General features: G+C 50.8%; 1 protein-coding gene across 1 annotated transcript in view; it reads left to right on the top strand.

Annotated features, from left to right (window-relative positions):
- Positions 1 to 17,671, top strand: part of REXO1 (RNA exonuclease 1 homolog) — a 41,794-nt gene extending 24,123 nt beyond the window's left edge. The window contains exons 6-16 of the mRNA XM_030466374.1: positions 1,325 to 1,462; positions 2,407 to 2,530; positions 3,627 to 3,740; positions 4,808 to 4,945; positions 7,328 to 7,441; positions 8,068 to 8,141; positions 11,328 to 11,438; positions 11,723 to 11,838; positions 11,990 to 12,128; positions 14,507 to 14,627; positions 15,478 to 17,671. Coding sequence (XP_030322234.1) covers positions 1,325 to 1,462; positions 2,407 to 2,530; positions 3,627 to 3,740; positions 4,808 to 4,945; positions 7,328 to 7,441; positions 8,068 to 8,141; positions 11,328 to 11,438; positions 11,723 to 11,838; positions 11,990 to 12,128; positions 14,507 to 14,627; positions 15,478 to 15,566 — 1,278 coding nt within the window. The 3' untranslated portion in view covers positions 15,567 to 17,671. The remainder of the gene's footprint in view (positions 1 to 1,324; positions 1,463 to 2,406; positions 2,531 to 3,626; positions 3,741 to 4,807; positions 4,946 to 7,327; positions 7,442 to 8,067; positions 8,142 to 11,327; positions 11,439 to 11,722; positions 11,839 to 11,989; positions 12,129 to 14,506; positions 14,628 to 15,477) is intronic.
- Positions 17,672 to 20,373: the final 2,702 nt, after the last annotated feature.

Genomic DNA, 20,373 nt, shown 5'->3' with positions numbered 1-20,373 from the left:
TGATTCTGAGATTCTGAGCCCCCCCTTTCCCCTTGAGCCTTAGGGAACTTGTCACTTGCTAGGACAATTCAGAACAGTGTTCCTCAGGTGGGCACCATAAGAAGCTGGAGTGGTGGCAAGGAGTGTGGTTAGTGCCAGGATTTTATTAAAAATGTCTTTATTGATGGTATCTTGTGTCAAAGCATGTTGTGATGTACCTCTGATAATTTCTGCAGGAGTGAAAAGTCAATTTTTCACTTCCCCACCTAAAAAGCCACAGTGCTAAGATACAGTTTGGAGCTGATTAAAGAGAAAAGAAACAACTGTAGGGACAAAACGTTTACCAGTGTTAGAGAGGTGCTTAAGAGATGGTATTAGAAGCTGAGAAAAGAAAATATATGTAATGAAAATGACCCAATCCCCTTGACCAGGGCATCAAAGTGGGAGTCTGAGGTCATTTTCATGAGCTCTCCCTGTTGAGAGCAGCTTTTCCCCTTTGAAGGTTCTTGCATCTTCCACAAAGCTCCTTTTATTACAGATTGCAGCAGCTGCTTTGGTTTGTGGGTATCTCTTGGGTAGGATGGAGGAAAACTGAGAAAACATTTGGGTGCTTTAGAGGTGAATGTGCAGTTTCTTCTCTGAAAAAGAGACAAATGTTGTGATTTGGGGGATAAATTGGTGTTAAATGTAAAACTCCAGTGGTAGTTGTGACTTGGCCAACATACAGGTTTTTATGCATGGAGCACGTGGCAGTCAGTTGAAGGGGGAAATCCTTTGGGGAGCATCATGTTTGGCATTAAAAAAAGGCAGGAAAAACTTAATGCAGTCAAGTACCAGGAATTCCCCCAGGAAGTGTGATGATTGAGCTGGCTGCCAGCCAGGCAGAACTGGGCCTCCCCTTCTCCCTTCACAGCCAGAGTACCAAAACCAAAACCAGATCTGTCATGGGCATAAATGCTGGCTTCATGCCTCCAGTTCAAAGCTTGGTGCTTGGTACCATCCTAATCTTGAATCTTTTTAAGTAAATATCATCATTTCCGTGGTCTGGAATGCTTGGGTGAGTCATGTAGTGTGGTGACAAATGCCACTGGGAGTCCTGGGCTGCTGGATGATTTGCATGATGAAACATGGTTGGGTTTTTGAAGTATTTGGAATACCAAAGGTGACATACAAGCTTCAAGTGCCATTTTGAGTTCCAATAGTGATGCATGTTATGTTTAGCTCAGAAAGGAAGTCATGGCACTATTAATACCAGAGCAGGAAATGTGAGAGTCTCCAAGCAATGTACTTGTGAAACCCTCAATAGCCTCTTTCTTTCCCCCCCCTCTCTCTGTCTCATCTCTAGAGCACCAGCTTACAGAGGCCTGTTATTCCCACAGAATTTGGTGCTAAAGTCCCAACAAACATTCGTCAAAGATATCTCAATCTCTTCATTGATGAGTGCCTGAAGTTCTGCTCCTCCTCCCAGGAAGCATTTGACAAGGTCTGTACTGGTGCTTTTACTTCTTAGGAGTGAACTCAGCCAGGAACCTCTCCTGTCCTCTTAGAGTTCTGGAGGGGAGATGGGCATGCAGGAATTCCAGACTGGACAACAGGAAATCTCATTCCAGTGAGGTTTCCAGGAGGAAATTCTGTCTTTCTTTGCACTGGAAAAGCATCCCCAATCTCTGATAATCCTGGCAGAGGGACTGGGGCAGTGTGTGTATGGTGAGGCTGGACAAAAGGGGTTTTTTTTTTCTTGCTTTAACACTTCCAAGGTCTAAGTGTTCAGCAGAGGGAAGTGTATGAGAGAGATGTAATCAGGGAACTGCTCCTTACAAACTGCAAGGAGCCTTCTAGCAGCAGGAATAATGTAGTAGGAGTTCCAAAAGCAAAACTTGAGAAGTGATGTTTTATTGGCTGTTAATGTTAGCCAGGCAAATGTGGCACCTTGGGTTTTGTACCCAGAAAAGGTGCCACAAGGATTTCTTCAGTGGGATTTCCCCTTTACAGGACCCTAGGGGGAATGTTCCTTTTGTATCCAAGGAGTGTCTGGTTACCTAATTTTTTTTTCTTGCCCTTTGACATCTTGCACAGCTACCAGAGTGGGAAAACAGCCTTTCCCAGGTAGTTCCAGAGCCTCAGTGTCAATCTGTCAGGAAACCTTTTACACAAAAGAGCTTCTTCAAGCACTTTGTTTAAAACACAATTATTTTCTTTTTCTTTTATCTGCCTAAGCAAGCCCCAGAGCCAGTTTATTTATTTCCACTTGATTCCAAGCAACTTTTTTTTGCTCTCCAATCTGTGTTCATGTTTTTGTTTTGCTCTCATATCGGCTCTTTTTATTTTTTTTTGCTCTCATGTTGTATTTTAAGAGCCAAAGTTTTTATTTTTGCTCCACAAACAGCAGTGGAAGGAGTCTGTAGTGATGGATGGCATTGTTTGCAGGCTCTGTCAGAAGAGAAGGTGGCATATGAACGTAGCACCAGTCGTAACATCTACCTGAACGTGGCAGTGAACACCCTGAAGAAGCTCCGAAGCCTGGTGCCCAGCTCCCCCTCCAGCTCCAACAGTAGGTACCACACCTGGGGCTTAATAACCAGAGAAGCCACAGAGAGGAACTTGTTGAAAAGACAGAGCCATTTCTCAGAAGCATTATGCTGAAAGGCAAACAACTCCAGTTAGCTTTTTATAGTCTGGCAAGCTTTAATGGGCCTTCAAGAGGCAAGTCCTGCAATGCTTTGTTGGCTGTCTGAACCTAAATGGAGATAATGCCACATGGATTTTTTTTTTTCTTTAGCACAAGTTCTTTAAAATGAAAAGCCCTGCTAATGGAGTAACTTTCACATGATGCCTTCAAAGTGATAGACTCGTCCATCACCACAGAAATCTGTTACACACATTAAGCTTCAAGAGAGAAACGAAGAGGGTTAAGACATTTCATTATTGGCTCTCGAGAGGGTACATTAAACAATCAATTTGTGCTGTTCTTGTGAATTTTTTTTTTCCTGGTCTCTTCCCTTTTCTCCCCTCTGTCTTCATTACCTCCATGGCCATTAGTTAGAGCAGCTGAACTTGGGATGCTGGCCTTTAGGAGAGGGCTGCCAGCTAATGATTAGTAAAAAGCACCTATCTGCCATTATCTGATGTGCTGAGCATATTCTAGAGCTCTGAAGCTTCTTTCTAAAAGAAGTTGAAAGATTCAGTGTGGGAGTCTGGTCTGAGGGGACCAAACAACAAAGCTGCTCCTTGTGGGTGAGTGATGCCACCATCAGCATGTGACAGGGTCAGGGTGCTCCTGTACTCAGTCTGTTCTTCCTGCTGGTCAGGAGGAGGGTTTGCTATGCAGAGGGAGCAGGTAGAGCTACCAGAGGTTGCTGGGGAACTGCAGAAATGTCCTTGCTGCCTTTAAAAAAAAAAAAAAAAAAAAAAAAAGCTGTGGCCTGACAGAGCAACCAGAAAACTCCCTGTAGGGCTGGAACCAGAATGCCAGAACACCACCTTAGCCATGGCAACTTCTGGAGCAGAGCAAGACTTCAAGAAGATAAATGCAGTCCTCCATTTGCCAATGGGTAGTGTCCCAAACTGCAGGACTGAAGTCTCCAACTCTTTCTCAGCTGGTTTCCTTATCTCCTTCCTGTTTTCCTTCTTCCCTCTTCTTGCTGCAGAATCAAGTAACAAGAAAGTGGTGTCCCATGAAGCTGTGCTGGGAGGGAAGCTTGCTGCTAAGACAAGCTTTACTCTGAACCGCTCAGGGAGCTTGAGAGCAGAGGATTTAACAGGTAAGACCCTGCTCCTAGGAGGCTGTAACCTGCAAATTACAGCTGGAAATCTCACACTGGGATGGGGAGAGCAGGATCTTGCTGATGGAAGTGCTGTGAGCTGTCTGCAGGGCACTGTCAGGAGTTACCACCCTTGTGCAGGAGGAGCTGTTTGGTGCTCAGCACCTTCCTCACTGCCCCAGCTCTGTCTGGCTTTGATGCAGCATCAGTAACTCAGCTCAGTACCTCTGCTGAGAGCTGCCTCTTGTGCTGTGGTATTACTGACTTCTTGGCTTTCATTTCTGCCCAGACTTTACTTGAACCTTCTTGCCCTGAAGCAGTACTTTGCAATGTGCTCTCAGGTTAAAAGGCAAACTTAAAATTACCTCCATCTGCTCTGCAAGGCTCAGTGTTATGTCTAGGAATGTCATAGTAAGGTCAGATTGTAGCCAAAGGAGTGTGCCCACAAGCATTATCTGTGTTGGCTCAAGTCAGTTATGGGTATTTTGGTTGCCAAGAGATGCAGGCAAATTGTTGGGAAGATCAGAGAAGAGACAGGGAGGCCACAGAGCAGAAGGAATTGACATGGAGAAAGCTTAAAAGGGCCTGTATAGCTCAGCTAAGCAACATCAAAGGGTGTGCTGCAATATTGGAAAGGTTTAACGTAGCAGCAAAAGAAAATATTGAGCAGAGGGCAAGAAGTTATAATTATTCTGTGAAACAAGGAGCCTGGAATCAGCAGCAGGAAGAAAGCTTCTGATAATGAATTTTTTCACTAGCTGTGGGTGGCCTTTGAGGGTTATTCTCTGGGCTGTATTGCAAATTATCAGTTAAACCATTTTAAACATTAAAATGAGAGAAGTCTCACCTTGGTATCAAAAAGGCCTCTTGGAGGAGTTGTGTTTCAGCTGGGTGACAAAACAACAGGGGCACTGATGCCCTGACACCCCTTTCCCTGCCAGTTCTGAATCAAGGCACAGGAAGCAAGTTGAGCAGGAGTCCCTACCTGGAGGCTTGATAAAGCCAAAACCAGTGAGGGAAACAGCCCCTGCTCAAGGGCTGTGGCTTCAGCATTGGTTTGTGTGCAGGAGCTGCCTTGTACCGGAGACTCAAGGAGTATCTGATGACTGAGGAGCAGCTGAAGGAAAATGGGTACCCAATGCCTCACCCAGAGAAGCCTGGCCGTGCTGTCCTCTTCACTGCAGAGGAGAAGAAAACTCTTGACTGTAAGCTCTGCTGGTTCTTTCCTTCTGCCAGGTTTGCAGTTGTAGTTGGAGTGGACCAAGATAATTTTTGGTACCAAGGGCCTGAAGAGGGGGTGGCAGGACCTGAGGGATCTGAGAGGGACAGAACAGAGGGGTCAGTTTTCCCTCATATTTCCCACCCGTGCATTATAAAAAGCCAGGAAGACCAGAAGCCCCACGTTGGGCACCAAATATTCTGTCACAGTTTAACATTCTTGAGTGGACTAAAAACCAGAGGATGGAATTGCTCCTTATTCCCCTTTTATCTTCCCTTGGGAGGGTGGAGGAGTGATGATAAAGAGCAATACTCTGATTTTTGGTCCACCCAGACTGCTAAACAATGACAGCTAGATACATCACAACAGGAGACACCTGCCCTTTGGTGTAAAGGTGTTCTTGGTTCCAGCATGGAGCCATTCTCTCCTGTTGTGGCTCTCCATGGCTGTGAGCTCTGTCTCTGCAGGCCACTCAGGGAGTGGGGTGGCTGCAGCAGTCTGCTGCATTTCTAGAGGACAAGGCTCTTCAGCTTGCATGTCACAAGAATGTTCTTTTTGACAAGAGGTCTGTAGTTTGTAGCAGGTGGGGCTGTGAGGCTGAGAGAGGTTTCTGATTGCTGCTAAAAAATAGGAACTGTCAGGTTGCCTCCCTGGACAAGCTGCCCTCAGCCACCCACTTCTGGGGTGGGCACATGTTCTGCACTTGCTCACTCTGGGCAGGTTTAGAGTCCACCTTGATTGCATTAGGTTGGAAGCCACCAGCTGCTGTCATAGGGAAATCATCAAGTCCCAGACTGGTTGGGTTGGAACATCCTGTTCCCTGGGCAGGGACACCTCCCACAGCCCAGGATGCTCCAAGCCCCATCCAACCTTCAGCACTGCCAGGGATGGGGCAGCCACAGCTTCTGGGGGCAGCCTGGGGCTCAGCACCCTCACTCCAAACAGTTTCTCAGATGTCATCTCAATCTCCCCTTTTCCAGCTTGAAATCCTCCTTGTCCCAGCACTCCCTGCCCTTGTAAAAAAACAATTGGAGAGAGGCTCCTGCTCAGCATCTGCTGACAACCCCACCTTCCAGGGGCAGGAATTCTTTGTCTCTCTGTGCTGTTGTGGTGGGATATGGACCAGCACTGGGCCAGGCTGGTTCTGCAGTGGGTTGTACCTTGCTGGTTTGGATTGCAGTTTTCTGCTTTATCTCCTGAGAGTGCTGTGGGCCAAGTAGTTCCCAAAAGCCCTTTCTGCAGCTGGACACAGTAACCCTCCAGGGTTCCTCAGGACAGATGGGTCCTTCTCTCTTCTCTGAATTTTCTGAGCTCTGTAGCAGGGTGAATGATTCTGAGGCACTGCTGAGGGCAGGTGCAGCAGGGATTAAACATCTGCTTGGGATATACTCAGAGGTTCCTTACTACACTCCTCTGAGCATCTCTTTGGAGAGACCTTTTTAAAGTGTGTGAAGTGCTCATCCATGTTCACACCTTGTGTCTACATTTGTCCTGTGGCTGCTGAAGCAACCTGTACAAAACCTCCCTTGCATTAACACTGTCAAGTGCTGTATTTGTTAGAGCCCTTTTATACCATTCTGAGATTATGTTCCTGGATCTGTTTCTGTAATTTCCTGCAGGTGTTGCAGGATTTTTGAATTTTTAATTAAAGCTGTTGCTGGTCTGGCAATGCTGCAGCTGTGCTCAGTGGACAAGCATGGGCTGGTGTTAGGCAGAGCTTCATTGTTCACATTTAAGCTGCTCAGGGAGATGCATGGAGCTCAGCAGTATGACACCTCCTTTACTGTGGCTTCTTGCCATCTCCTTTCTCTGAGCTGTGGGCAGTACAGGTGACAAGAGGGGACACAGGGGACATCACTGCCCCCTCGGTGGGTCAGGCTGTTCCTGCTCTTAGGTGCTGGAGAGAATGCTTAGGGAAAAGCTGTGCCCAGGAAGAACTCAAATGTCATTTAGAAGTGACAAGGCACAGATCCCCTGGAAACCAGGTTTCATTAGCTCTGATGTCCAAAGAATGACTTATTTATCCTGGTCCTTAAAATAACTCTGTTAGAGTACAACGGGGTTTGCAGCAAATGGTGATGGGAGCTGTGCTGGAGCTGATGCTGCACACCAAACCTGTGTGGTTGCTTCTGAGAAATGTTTGGGGGGGAGGAGGAAATGCTCCAGGACTGCATTATCAGAGTCATTGCTGTGTTGTTCTGGGAGCAACACTGGGGATCCTTTTGAACACAAAAGGTTGTTTGGCTGGGGTTGGGGGCTGGAGTGATTCTGCTTGGCCTTTCAATCAGAAACCTTGTGCCTTGGCTCCCTTTTAACAAGCTGAAGGATTTCTGGTGACCTGAGCTTTGCTTCTCTCTTCCCTTCAAAGCCTCCTGCAGGATTTGTCGTCGTTGTGGCACTGAGTACATGGTCTCAGCCTCTGGAAGCTGCATCAGGAAGGAGGAATGTGTGCACCACTGGGGGAGGCTGCGCAAGCAGAGAGGTACAGAGGGGCTTGCTCACCCCCCAGCACTGAGCCCACCTCCCATCTGGGTTGCTGTGGAACGTTTTTGGGGCTTTTTGTGCTCACAGGTTGTGGCAGTTCTGAGTTTTGTCACTGGGTGGCCCTGCTGCTGCTGAAATAGCCTTGCAGGGAGCTGCTGGGGAGGTACAGGGGCTGGAGCAGAGGTTTTTCATCTTGCAGCTTAAAAAAAGTGAAAGAAAAAAACCCAAACCTTCTGGTCCCTTTTGAGAAAAAAAAAGAAAAAAAGAAAAGAAAAGAAAAATCAGTTGTTTTAGGAGGCTGACGTGGGAGCATCAGATGCCTGTCACTGATCCAGGACAGTTCACTGGTCTTGCTTGAGCTCCTTTACCAAGTGACACAAAGCTAGTTTGAGCTCTGCTGTGGGTTCCCATCAGAGCAGCCTTGTGGCTTCTAGAGTGTGTCTGGCTGAGTATGAGAGACTTTAGCTCTAGTTTGCTGTGTGTGAATCCATACTTATTTCTCCCCTTTGTCTGACATGTTGCTGCTGCTGTGCTCATCCATGGGATCTCTGCATGTGAAAGCTCAAGTTTGGGTCTCTTGTTATCAGGACTCTTCTCTTTGACTCCTCTCTCTTGCTCTTTCAGTGCCAGGTGGATGGGAAACTCATTACAGCTGCTGCTCAGGAGCTGTGGGTTCTCCAGGCTGCCAGGTTGCTAAAGTAAGTTGTTGAGCAACACCTTTTTTTCTTCAATGATGTTTGTCCTCTGCTTTCAGTGGTGTGGCTGTGTCATCCTTGCTGAAGCCTTTGGGAGAAGGGTAGCTTCCCTTAAGGGATGAGAACAAGCACTTCTTTGGTATCTTTTGCTATGCAAAGGTAGGAAGATGCAAGGTTTGGCAGAAAGTAGGAGGCTGAGCTGTCTGGTGTGAGGTGGTTTCATTTGTTCTAAGGAAATGCCAGTGGATGAAGCTGCCCAGCTAAAGCTCACACTGACCTGAGAAACAGGGGGTTTCCTTTCAAGGAGCAGTGTTAAGGCCTTGACTGCAGTGTGCCAAAACCTTTTTTCCTGTGTTTCTTTTTCCTTTCCCAGTGGCCTCTGCTAAGATAACTTTCTGTTGTAGGCCAAATCTTTTCTTTGTTTTCTGTTTACTGCAGGTCCTGTGTTGTATTAAGGGAGGAATCTTACCAAGGAGCCTGTTCATAACTCATTAATATGAGGAGGAAACAGGGGAAAGGGATTCCAGCATTAGAAAGCAAAATGGAAAATCTGCTCAGGAATGGAGTTTTCACCCTTTAAGACAGAGCTGAACCCTGCCTGGGATACCTTTGCTTTGTAACAACAAGGGAATTGGCTTCCCAGCCTGGTCACTGCTCCTCTTGACCACTGACAAAGGAGCAGTTTGTCTTTTCCCCCCTCCCTCAGGTCTCTGGGGATGCTCCTTGTCACTTCTTTCATGGGTTTTTATTTGGCAGCTGCCATGCAGAGGAGAGGAGCATGATGCAGAACCAAGTGAGGGGATTGGAAAGGCTCATGTCCAGTGGAAGGGGCTCCCAGGGAGCATCTGTTATAAATCCCCTTCTTCTTTCACTGTTGGAAAGCCATCAAGAGATACAGGGCCAGCAAGGCTGGAGAAGTGTGTGCCCTTCATGCTAGGAAGTCAATTCTGGGTCAGAAATTCAAGGCTTGTTGAAATAAGAATTGTCTGCACGGGCACCTTAAAATCCTGCCCTGCATGGAGGAGCATGGCTGGGCTCAGGCAGGCTGCTGCTTCTCTTTCTTTTTCATGTGAAATTAAGATTTCTTTTTGAAATTGGGGTTTAAAAAAATATCCAGCAGGGACATTGGGAGAAACTGATGGGGCTGTAAAGATGTGACTTCTCTGCCAGTTTCTGTGTGGCTGTTCTAGCCCTTGAAACCTCATGGCCTTTTCAGAAACATCCAATCTCTCTCGTAGCCCCTTCCTTGGTGAAGCCTGTCACCAGCCTGCCTCCTACAGCTCCCTGTGTTCTGCCTGTCCTGCTTTCCTTCCCCAAAAGATGGAATTTCACAGCATCCTGTAGCAGGTTGGAGGTTGGAGTCCCCAGCCAGCCCAGGGGGAGAGCATCCAATGGGATATTGGGGTGTTTGGGGTGCTGGGGAGCACGGGGTCTTTCCACTTCGAAGGAGGGTGTTGAAAACAGCAAATATTTGTAATAAGAAACCATTCTATGTGACTAAATCTGTAGCTGCTTGGAAAAAGGGCTCTCTCTGGCTTCTCCAAAGTGCTTTTTGAGATGTTCCTCTCTGCAGTGAGCTGGTGTGGCAGGAGGTGGCAGGAGGGAGCTGTGCTGGGACAGACAGGAGGCTGCAGCTGCTTTGTGAGCACCCAGCCTGCTCCTTTCTCTGGGTCTGAAAAGCACAAGCAACTTTTCTGTCCTCCTGTCCACGAGGAAGGGTTGAATAATTGGAGAACATCACCTAGTAGAGGAAAACACCTGACTTCTTTTGTCCCTGCCCATTTATGTTGTATTGCAGAGGGAGGGGAAGGGATCAAGGTGCAAGAGGGAAAGATCTGCTCTCTGTTGGCCTGGTAAATGTGCTCTACCCATTCCTTAAGCTGAACAGGCATGTGCTTCAATGCAGAATGGAGAAGTGTGGCCTCTTGTGGCAATCCCTCACCTGAAAAACTCTCCTGCAAAGGCTTTCAGGCTGACCAAGCAGCGTGGGATGAGTGGCTGTGGAGGGGAGGGGAGTGGGGGTGTCAGTTTCTGAGTCTTGCTTTGCCTTGTGAAATCACTCCCTGAGTCCTCCTGCCAGCTCAGGAGCTGTGCTGGATCTTGTTGATCCTTGACCTTTAGCTGAGGGTAATGGAAAGTGGTTGGAAATACTCTCCATTTATTGCTGGTAAGCAGCAGCTTCTGTTCACCTGCAAAGTATCTGGGTTTGGGATGCAGTTCTGGACCCCCCAGGACAAGGACACGGAGCTGTGGGAGTGAGTGCAGGGGAGGCCACGGAGATGCTGGGAGGGGTGGAAAAGCTCTGGAGCCAGGATTGGGATTGTTCAGCCTGGAGAAGAGAAGGCTGCAATGGGGAGACCTTAGAGCACCTTCCAGTGCCTGAAGGGGATCCAGGAAAGCTGGGGAGGGACTTGGGACAAGGGCAGGGAGGGATGGGATGAGGGGGAAGGGTTTTATACAGGAAGAGGGGAGATTGAGATGAGATCTGAGAAAGAAATTCTTTGGTGTGAGGGTGCTGAGCCCCAGGCTGCCCCCAGAAGCTGTGGCTGCCCCATCCCTGGCAGTGTTGAAGGTTGGATGGGGCTTGGAGCACCCTGGGCTGGGGGAGGTGTCCCTGCCCATGGCAGGGGTGGCACTGGGGGGGCTTTGAGGTCCCTTCCCACCCAAACCAGTCTGGGGTTCTGTGGTTGACATTTTCTGGTACTTGATGACAGCAGTTTCTCGTTCCACACATATGGTGCTAAAACACCTGATGCTAAAGCTCAAACAGGGATGTCTGGGATTAGAATCCTCCACCCAGGCATGTTTTAGTCACAGACTGAACCAGGAAACAGCAGCTGGAGTTAGATTAGTGTCAGCCCCTGAGTATGACCCTTTCTGAGTAATTCTACTCTAAACTGGAAGTTGAATGCTTCTTGTCCTTAGGTGTGTGGTGCATTGGTTCTTTGTCAGTGTGATAATGGTAGCTCTGATCTGACTTTGGGCTTGGGGTGGCTCTGTTTGCTGTTAGTGAACTTCTCAAAGCATAGGCAAAACCTATTTATTTGTCTTTAAACTTCAGAAATGACTACGACTAAAAAATATTTTTTGTTTCGAGGTTCTGTTGAAGTGGGCTTTTTGGATTCTTGTTCCTACCATCAGCAGCTGTCCTTTTTTTATTTTCTTTTTTTTTTTTTTTTTTCCTTTAAGCAACATGTCCATGATGGGAGAAAGGAGAGCCTTGATGGCTTTGTGAAGACTTTTGAGAAGTTGCCTACGACTGAGGGCTACCCCGGGATCTACGCGTTGGACTGTGAAATGGTGGGTGCCCAATAAAGCTCTTTGAGGAAGGCAGAGGGTGCCAAACAAGTGGCTGAAGGAAAGTTCTGCTTCTTTACCAGTCTTCTTTCTGCTGTGGCCTGTAATTCACATTGGTCCTGTACATTAAAATCAGCTCTGACTGATTGGTTTTAGCAATGTGTGGGGACTGCGTGCAGCCCTGAAAAAGCTGTGGGTGGCTGATGGGTGCTGAGCAGTGCTGCTGCCTTCTGGGAGCTACAGCATTTGGGTGAATGCCCTTTTCATGTCTGCTCTGTTGTTTGCAGTGCTACACCAAGCAAGGACTGGAGCTGACAAGAGTCACTGTGATCAACTCTGACCTGAAAGTGGTGTATGACACCTTTGTCAAACCAGACACCAAGGTGATCGATTACAACACCAGGTAAGGATGGGCTTCCAGCTCTGCTCAGGAGCTTGGGGGGAATGGCTGGGAGCTTGCTGAAGCTCCATTGAGCAGCTTTTCCTAGTGGCTGAGACAATGTGGGCCTTGAGTTGTCCCTGTAAAGGAGAGAAATGTCCTTTCTGCCCTGCAGGTTCTCAGGTGTGACAGAAGAAGATCTGCAGAACACCAGCATCACCCTGCGGGATGTCCAGGCTGTCCTCCTGAACATGTTCAGTGCAGACACCATATTGATAGGGCACAGCTTGGAAAGTGACTTATTTGCACTAAAGGTAACTTGCATGTCTTGTGTGTCCATCTTCCTTGGGCTCTTCCCCACCCTGTGTGTCTCCTGTACACATAGGAACTGTTTCTTGTCAAGAACCGGGAGGACAGAGTAGATCTGGGAAGCTGGCATTGGTCCATTTCTTATGTCACCCCAGCTTTTAGTGACTGGTGCTGCCCAGGGGATAGACCTCTCTAGAGGGTCAGTAGAGCTGGGGTGGTTGGAAGGTCTCATCTGGGTTTGTCTTTCAACCCTGTCCATGGAGTCCAGAAGCCTCAGTTGGTGTCAGCATCCTTTGAGCAGCTTGAAGATGTGCTCTGCCAGGGTCAGGGCATGAGGAGGGAAGGCTCTGGGCTCCCCTCTGGTGCCCATGTCTGCTCCACAGTGACTGTTTCAGAAGCAGGACAAAGCCTCTTCACTCACCCTGCCACTGGAGATAACTCTCCTGGCTTCTCTCGGAGTGTTCAGTCTGTGTGCTCAGAGTCAGCTGCTCTGCAGGGTTTGCTCTGATTTGTGGTGCTGCTTTGATAAAGCTGCTTTGACCCTTTGTCTGTCTTGTTTCCTGCATGGCCCCCATTACCCCAGCCCGCACATCTCTTGGCCAGCTCTGCTGTCCTCTGAGGGGAGGGGGACATCCTCTGCCCTTGCATCCTGAGCAGAGATCCCTAGGGGCTTGTCCAGGGTCACTGAGGAACTCTGTGGAGCTGAGTCTTCAGTCTGTGCTCACGAGCCAGAACCTCCTCCAGCCATTCTTTATCCTGCAGCTTCTTTGATGGAGTGGCCTTGGCTGCCAGCTCCTGGCAGAGGTTTGAAAGCAGGAGGTTTTAATGCCTGCAAAAGTGCTTTACCTCTCCGTGGCACCCTTTATCCCAGCCTCTCCGAGCATTCATCATCATCATCAAAAAATTATTTGCACTTTTATCAGCCTGGGATGACTGCCTCAGCCTTTTAGAGGCACAGTGTTCTCTGAGCACCACAGACACTGCCAAGAGAAGGCAGCTGAGGGCCACAGAGCAGAGTGTGACAGGCAGTGACATGTCAGGGCAGAGTGGCTGCAGGCTGTGGCAGCAGAGTTGACATCTTGCTAATGGCCATGGCAAGCTCCGAGTGCTGATAGCATTTCAATTTTTATTTCAGGTCAGATTATCCCATTGCCTCAGCCTTCCTGATCTACATAAGTCATTAGCATTGTGCCTGGGTGGGTTCCAAACTTGACTGCAGTCTGGGAGAGATTATCCATAATGCTGGCAGTGTCATACAGGAAGAGGGGTGCAGGTTGTTCTGTTAACTGCAGCTCTTCCAGCTACAGAGCTGGGCTGTGAAGCCTCTGATGGTGAAGGTTGGGGTTGTCACACAGCATCAGCTGGTGCCTGGGGAGAGTCAAGGCAGCTGAGAAGTCTGGATTATTGGGGTCCTGGCTGAGGCACCCTGCAGACCTCTTTTGGTTGAGAATGCAGGTTTCTCTCTCGCTCCTCTACTCAAGATGTGGGACTGGCTTCATCCAGCTTCCTTCAGCTCTCACTGAATATGTGTTGTTGACAACAGAGAATTAATCTTAGAGTAAAAAATTAGTATTAAAAAAAAAAAAGGCAGCTTCCCATGTGTTTATGGGCTGTCAGGTGTGCAGGTTAACCTGCTCAATATCCTCCATTCCTCCAGTGGTGACACTTCATACCTAGAGGACAGCAAACTTGTTGCCTCTCCTGCGTGCCCGGACACTTTAACCCAGCACTTCCTTCCCATCCAAAGTATGCTTCCTTCTACCCAGAAGTACCAGATCTCCTTGTCCCAGGTCATCCTGGCTGAGCTGGTGCTGGTTAAAAAAACTTCCTGTTGACTCATGGCTGACAGAGTTTGGTTTTCAGGTTGGTTGGCACCATGCAGGTCAGACCTTGCCCACGGAAGCAGTGTGCTCTACACTGAGATAGCTCCAGTTTTGGCTTGCACATCCTTCCCACACTCCTGTCTGCACCTTGAGCAGGAATTGTGAGGCTGTTGGAAGCTCTCTCTGGTTCCTTGGTTCAGTTTCTCAGTTCCAAAGATGCTCTCGGAGGTGTTGCCAGGACCAGGATATTAAGCATTGACCCGTCCTGTCCTTTGAGTTATACCAACTGAACTGGCCCTGAATTTCTGCTGCCTTTGAGGTGCAGTGAGCAGGGTTTGAGGGCAGGTTTGTTGGCAGAGCCTCAGGAAACCTTTCCCCAAGCCCCCTTCAGGGAGGGAAGTCAGCTCAGAGCCAGCCAGAACCTCTCGCGGGACGGGTTGGGCTGGAGCCGGGTGAGCCTGCCTGGGACCTTGCTTCAGCCATGATTCATCCAAAGGAATGTCCCTGTCTGTGGGAGAGGGAAAACTAACCTCTTTCCTTGCTGCTCCCTCCCTCTCCAGCTGATCCATGGCACCGTGGTGGACACTGCCATCGTCTTTCCCCACCGCCTGGGGCTGCCCTACAAACGCGCCCTGCGCACGCTGATGGCCGACTACCTCAAACGGATCATCCAGGACAATGGTGAGAGCAAGGAGGAGCTGAGGGTCAGGGGCTCCTGTCCCAGCCCTGCTGGGGGTGGGCTGCACGGCCCTGCCTTCCTCTCCTCCCTCCCAGCCTCATCCTCTTGCCCCCAAGATTTTTATTTCTCCCCCCCCCCGTGCGGTGTCTGCCTGCAGACGGGTCCCGGGAAGGCTCTGCCAGGGAGGGTTTCAGTCTGAACCCTGGTGTCAGGGTTCCCTGCTTCCCCCTCTGGGCTAAGTGGGAACCAAGAGGTGGTGTGAGAGGTAGCTCTGTCAAAGCTGTGTCATAGAATCATGGAATGGTTTGGGTTGGAAGGGACCTTAAAGCTCATCCAGATCCACCTCTGCCATGGTCAGGGACACCTCCCACCAGCCCAGGGTGCTCCAAGCCCCATCCAACCTTCAACACTGCCAGGGATGGGGCAGCCACAGCTTCTCTAGAACGTGCCCTCCCCTCTCTCTCTGGCAAACTAAGCTTGACCTTTCTGTTTGAAGCACAGCATGTTCCTTTTTGTCTTCCTTGAGCACATTGTTAACTTAGTGCTGGGGACATTGAGGCCGCTCTGAGCAGTAGCCTGAGGGGCTGCAGACAAGCAGGGTGACAGCTCTTAATTTAAACAAGAAAATAGTGTCAGGCTGAAGTCCAGCACAAAACGTGTTCAGTGGAAATTCTTCTGCTTTAAATCCACTCCTGTGGTTTGGGGGGGTCACAGATGGACCCGTGGCTGCTGTGGCAGAGGGCAGCAAGCAGCTGGGCCAGGGTATGGGGCAGGAACTCTTCTGGGGAAGCCTCCTCCTGGGCTGTGAGCAGGCAGAGGTGGTGACAGCCTCCCTTGTCCCTCTGTCCCCAGTGGAAGGACACGACTCCAGTGAGGATGCCAGAGCCTGCATGGAGCTCATGGTCTGGAAGATCAAAGAAGATGCTAAAGTGAAACGATGACTTGAGCTTTCTTCTCTTTCTTCTTCTTCCTCCACCTCTTTGAAGCAGTGCAATAAATGCTCAGAGTAACCCTGTCACCTGTATGCAGCAGAATGCTCCCCGAGGTGTCCCTGGGACTCAAGGACTGCAGCTCAGCAGCACCAACTCACTGTTTGCAGGGCCCTGGGGCCAGGTAGTGGCTCTCAGATCCTCTTTCCTCCACCCGAGGGATATTCTGTGGTACAGCAATCGCCTCATAGGCATCACAAGGTGGTTTTGAGTAGCACAACCAGAAAGAACTTCTTGGTTCCTAGGAGAAGCTTTAAGAGGTAGGTTGGATATGTGCAGAAGGATCTGTCTGGTTCAGTTAAAGGTAGATCTTTTCCTTTTTTTTTTTTTTTTTCCTTTTCCCCAAATGTAACTGAAATTATCTCTGTACTCCACACCTGGTAGATTCCCAAAGTGTTTGGAGATGGGGGAGGTGGAAGAAAGTCAGGCAGGAGGCTGTAAAGTGAGTGGATTGTGGAGCTGGTGTGTGAGTGAGAAGTGAGGGGTGGGGAGAGCCAAGGATCAGAGTGGGAGGGAGGGAGGGAGTCTGGCCCTGAGAGCAAGGAGATGGGAGCAGGGAGGGCTCTGGCATCCTGGTTCTGCACTCAGTGGACAAGGGAGAAGAAGCTGACAGTGGGACTGGGACAAACTGGGCAACCTGCAGCCCTCTGGGGAGGACAGGGACAAGAGCCAGTATTGTGTCACTGTGGTTAGGACAGGCTGTCCAGCTGGGGTGTAGGGATGAAGGGATTTGGGGTGCATCTCAGCCTCTGCTCAGTGGGGGCAATAGGTAAAAATGACTCTTTCCAGCTAGTTTCTATGTTGGGTGTTTTCAGAAGATGTTGTCAGTGTTGGTCCCTCTCCCCAGGCTGTCAGAGCACATCTCTGCCACAGCTGCAGGGACAGGGATAGGAGCAGGAGCAGGGACAAACTGGATGGCTCTGCTGGTTTCTCTGCCCCATTTCCCTCCAGGGGAACAGCAGAGCTGCTTGAAGGGGTCCCCGATAGCTGTGAGCAGCCTCACATCCCGCCCCATGGAATTGCTCCCTGGGGTGGCTACTGTGGGGTCAGAAACTCTGCCCTGGGTTTCTGGGGTTGGCTCAGTCCCTGGTAGCCTCTGAGAGGGGGGGATGTGCTGGGGATGTCCCCCCCACTGCTGTGTCATTGCCTGGGGGGGACCAGGGGTGTCCTGCTTGGTGCTGGGACATGTGTGAGCCCTGGTGGCTCCCCTGTCCCACCACTGTCCCCAGAGGCAAGGACACAGCTTCCAGGGCCTGACCTCTGCCAGGAACTCCTCCTGAAGCCACCAGAAGCAGGGACAAAAGTCCCCTGGCAGTGCAGAGCCCCCGTGTCCCTCTGGCAGGCAGCAGCTCCCTGCTCCTCACCCCACAGACCCCTGAGCATCCAACCCTCTGGAGCATCCAGCTCCCACCTTGTCCCCTCCTCTCCAGCTGCCTGCAGGGAATTGTGCTGTTCCTGTCCAGGTGGTGGGAGGGATGGAGAGAAAGCTCAGGGCTTCCCAGGGAAGGCAAATCTCTCCTGCTTCTGCTTCTTCCCCTTCTTTATCCCCCTTCAGCTCCTGTTCCTGCAGCCGTGGTCCAGTCCAAAGCCAGCCCTCCCCTCCAGGTGTCCCAACAGCCATTCCCAGCTCCTTTTCCCTCCTCAGCTGCTTTCCCTGGAAAAGCTGGCACGTTCCTAACATGGTCCTGGTGTGCTGGAGTCCTGCTGAGGGCCATGATCCCCCCACCCAGGCCTGGAGGAGGGCAGATCATCACTGCAGGTCCTGTTCCTCCATCATTCCCCTTTCCTTGCCCCACACTTCAACTGAGACCCCCCAGGAATGAGGTTTTTTGGGTGGGCTGTGAGGGGGGGAAGGGAAGGATGCTGTTGCCCATCCTGTGGGATGTTGGTGGGAAGTGGAGCCCTTTTCCCCCCCTCAGAGCAGGTATTTGAGCTCCTGGGCACCGTTCACCCTGTAAAACAGAGGTTTGTGGTTGGTAGGAGGTTTTTGGGTTGTACATAACTGTTGTAACCTGTAACTTTTTGTAATTGTTTTTAATAAAAGGGTGTTGACTGGACGCACACTCCGGAGTCTGGGGCTGCTCTGCCTGCAGGTTGGGGTGGGTGGGTGGGTGCTGGAGCCCCCTTGGAGGTGGGGAGGGCCTTGGGGGACACCCCCACCCCCCAGAGCATCCCCTCAACTCCTTCATTCCTGTGTCCCCACAAAGTGGCTCAGCCTCATCCTGGTGACAAGGGAGGAGCTGGAGGAAAGGGGGGGAACTGCAACAAACCCAGAGCCCAGGACTGTGATTTGGGGTGATGCTGGGGGGGTCTCAGCTGTATCCATGCAGAGCCCTTCTCCTGCTGCTCCTCTGTCCTGGAGCTCAGAGCCCAAGAGCTCCGGCGCCGTTCCCCCCCCAGACCCTGAATTAATCTCCCAAATGGGGCAGGAATTGAAGTGCCAAGTGAAGGAGCTGATTCAGCATGGAGGAAGAGGTGAAGGTAAAAAGTTCAAATCAAAAAATAAGAGGCTATTAGATGACCTCACTGGCAATGTGTTTTATTTAACGTGCTGGAGATGGCAGCGGGCACTTAAAATGCTGTAAAAGTCAGAGCTGCCCCCTCTTCTCAGCCACCTTCATGGACCTGGGAGGTGCTGAGTGTGCCCAGCTCCAGCATTAACCCCCGGGGTGCTGTCCCTTCCCTGGGGGGTGGCTGTCCCTTTCCTACCCCTTGTAGGTCACCCCTGCCCCATGGAAGTGCCAGCAGGGGACTGACAGCCCGAGGTGACAGCACCAGGAGTGCCTGAAGTGTTTCCTTTGCTGCTTTTTTTGGAGCCTGGAGGGACCCCACGAGGCTCCTCTGGGGCAGAGGAAGGGGTTTGATGGGTTTGAGAGCCCTGGTGCCACCCAGGGATGGACAGAGGGACACCAGTGCCTGACCCTGGATCCAGGAGCAGAGCTGGAGCTGTGGCATCCCCAGCAGGAACTAGAGCCAGGGGCTCTCTCCCCAAACCCCTTTTCCTTTCCAGTTCCTCTGCTTGTCCCCCCTGCCACTGAATCTGGGAAGGAGCTGAGCAGAGAGAGCCCTGAGCCATAAAAATTGCTTCTTGAAACCTGTTTGGGGCAGCCAGGCCCAGCCAGCGTGCTCGGGGCCAGCAGGAGTTTGGGGAGGTGAAGCAGAGTGGTTTACTGGGAAAAAAAAAGTAAAAATCCCCATTTCCAAGCCAGTGTTAGAAACCTTGTCCCCCCCCTTGCCAGGGGTGCAGCCCCCAGCCCCCCCCATGCTGTGTCCATATTGATCTCTGGAAACAGCCCCAGGCCCAGCCCAGTCTGGGCTCTTTCCCAGCCAGTTGGTGGCACTGGGAATTGGTGGCCGTGTCCTTGGAGCTGTCACGGACCCAGTGACCCCGTGGGACTGCCCGGGAAGGGGGGGCCCTGCCCTGCTCCAGCTTTGCCTTTGCACAGCTGCTCCCTCTCTGCCCACAGCTTTGCCATTCCGGGAAGGAATTAATTCCCAAACCTGAAGCAAAGCGGCCCCAGGGCGAGGTTCTGGGCAGCCCGGTTGGGCCCATGGGATCCTTATGGGTCCCTCTCTGCAGCTGTGGATGACACCGAGCAGCTCAGCTCAGCGTGGGGGCTGTGCCAGGACCCATCTCCCCTGCAGCATCCTCCCTCCTGAAGGGGGACATTCATCTGGATGTCACCCACTGCCACCGAGCCCCCCAGTGTGGCTCAGAGGTGACTGAAGTTCTCAATCCTTTCCTTAAGAAGCTTTTACCACGTTTTGTCTGGACTCTCCCAGGGCTGAGGCAGGGGGTGAAGTGTCCCTCGTGTGTCAGGGTCCCTCAGCTTGGGTGTGCAGGCAAGAAAAGCTCCTCACACGGTGACATTGTGCAGGTGGGGACAGGGACCTTGTGCCACCTCCTCCTGGCTCCAGCCTTTTACTTGGATGGAGCTCGAGTGGGTGTCCTGAGGCACCTCAGCTCCTGTGCCTCAGTTTCCCTCTGTGGCCTTGCATCCCCCAAGTGCCCTCTGGTGGTGGGGGGGGGGGGGCTGAGGGTCCCTGTTCCCTGCCTGACCTGGGTCACCCTTCATTTCCCTGAGGGAGAGGATGGAAAAAGTGAAGGTAAGGAGACTTGGGGGTTAAGATAGAAAAGATTTAATTACAGAAATAGATCCTTCTTTACTAATAATAGAAATAGGAATAGGAATAATAAGAGAAGTAATAGGAATAATAATGTTGATAATAAAATGAATACATAAACCAATGCCCAGTGCAAGTGCTCCCCCCCTGCTGACTGATGTCCCAGTGATCCCAGAGAACAGAAATCCCCAGACCACAACCCTGGAATGGAAAAATCCAACTGCCCCCCAAATCCTGGTTCTGTACCAAGCACAACGTGTCCTGACAGGGAATGTCCCTCCCAGCTCCTTGGGCACCTGCACCCCAGCAAATCCCAGCAAGAGGGAAAGTCCTCGATCCCTTGGCAACAGCTGAAAAAACATTGGTGAAGTATCGACATTCTTCTCATACCAAATCCCAGACTAAATCCAAAGCTCAAAGCTATCCCAGCTCCTGGGGAGGAGATCAGCACAGGGACACAGCCCGAAACCTGCAGCAGGGCCAGGTGGGTGACACCGGGGTCACCGCAGGGACTGAGCATCCTGCACCCTGTGGCCACTGGGAGAGGTGGGAACTGGCCAGACTGGGGAGTGGGGGTGAGAAAGAGGGTCCTCCCCCTGATCAGCGTGTCCCCAGCCCTGTCCTCAGCCCTGTC

Source organism: Calypte anna, chromosome 28 (genome assembly GCF_003957555.1).
Source record: "Calypte anna isolate BGI_N300 chromosome 28, bCalAnn1_v1.p, whole genome shotgun sequence".
Classification (NCBI taxonomy): Eukaryota; Metazoa; Chordata; class Aves; order Apodiformes; family Trochilidae; genus Calypte; species Calypte anna.
This window is presented reverse-complemented; position numbering and strand designations above follow the sequence as displayed.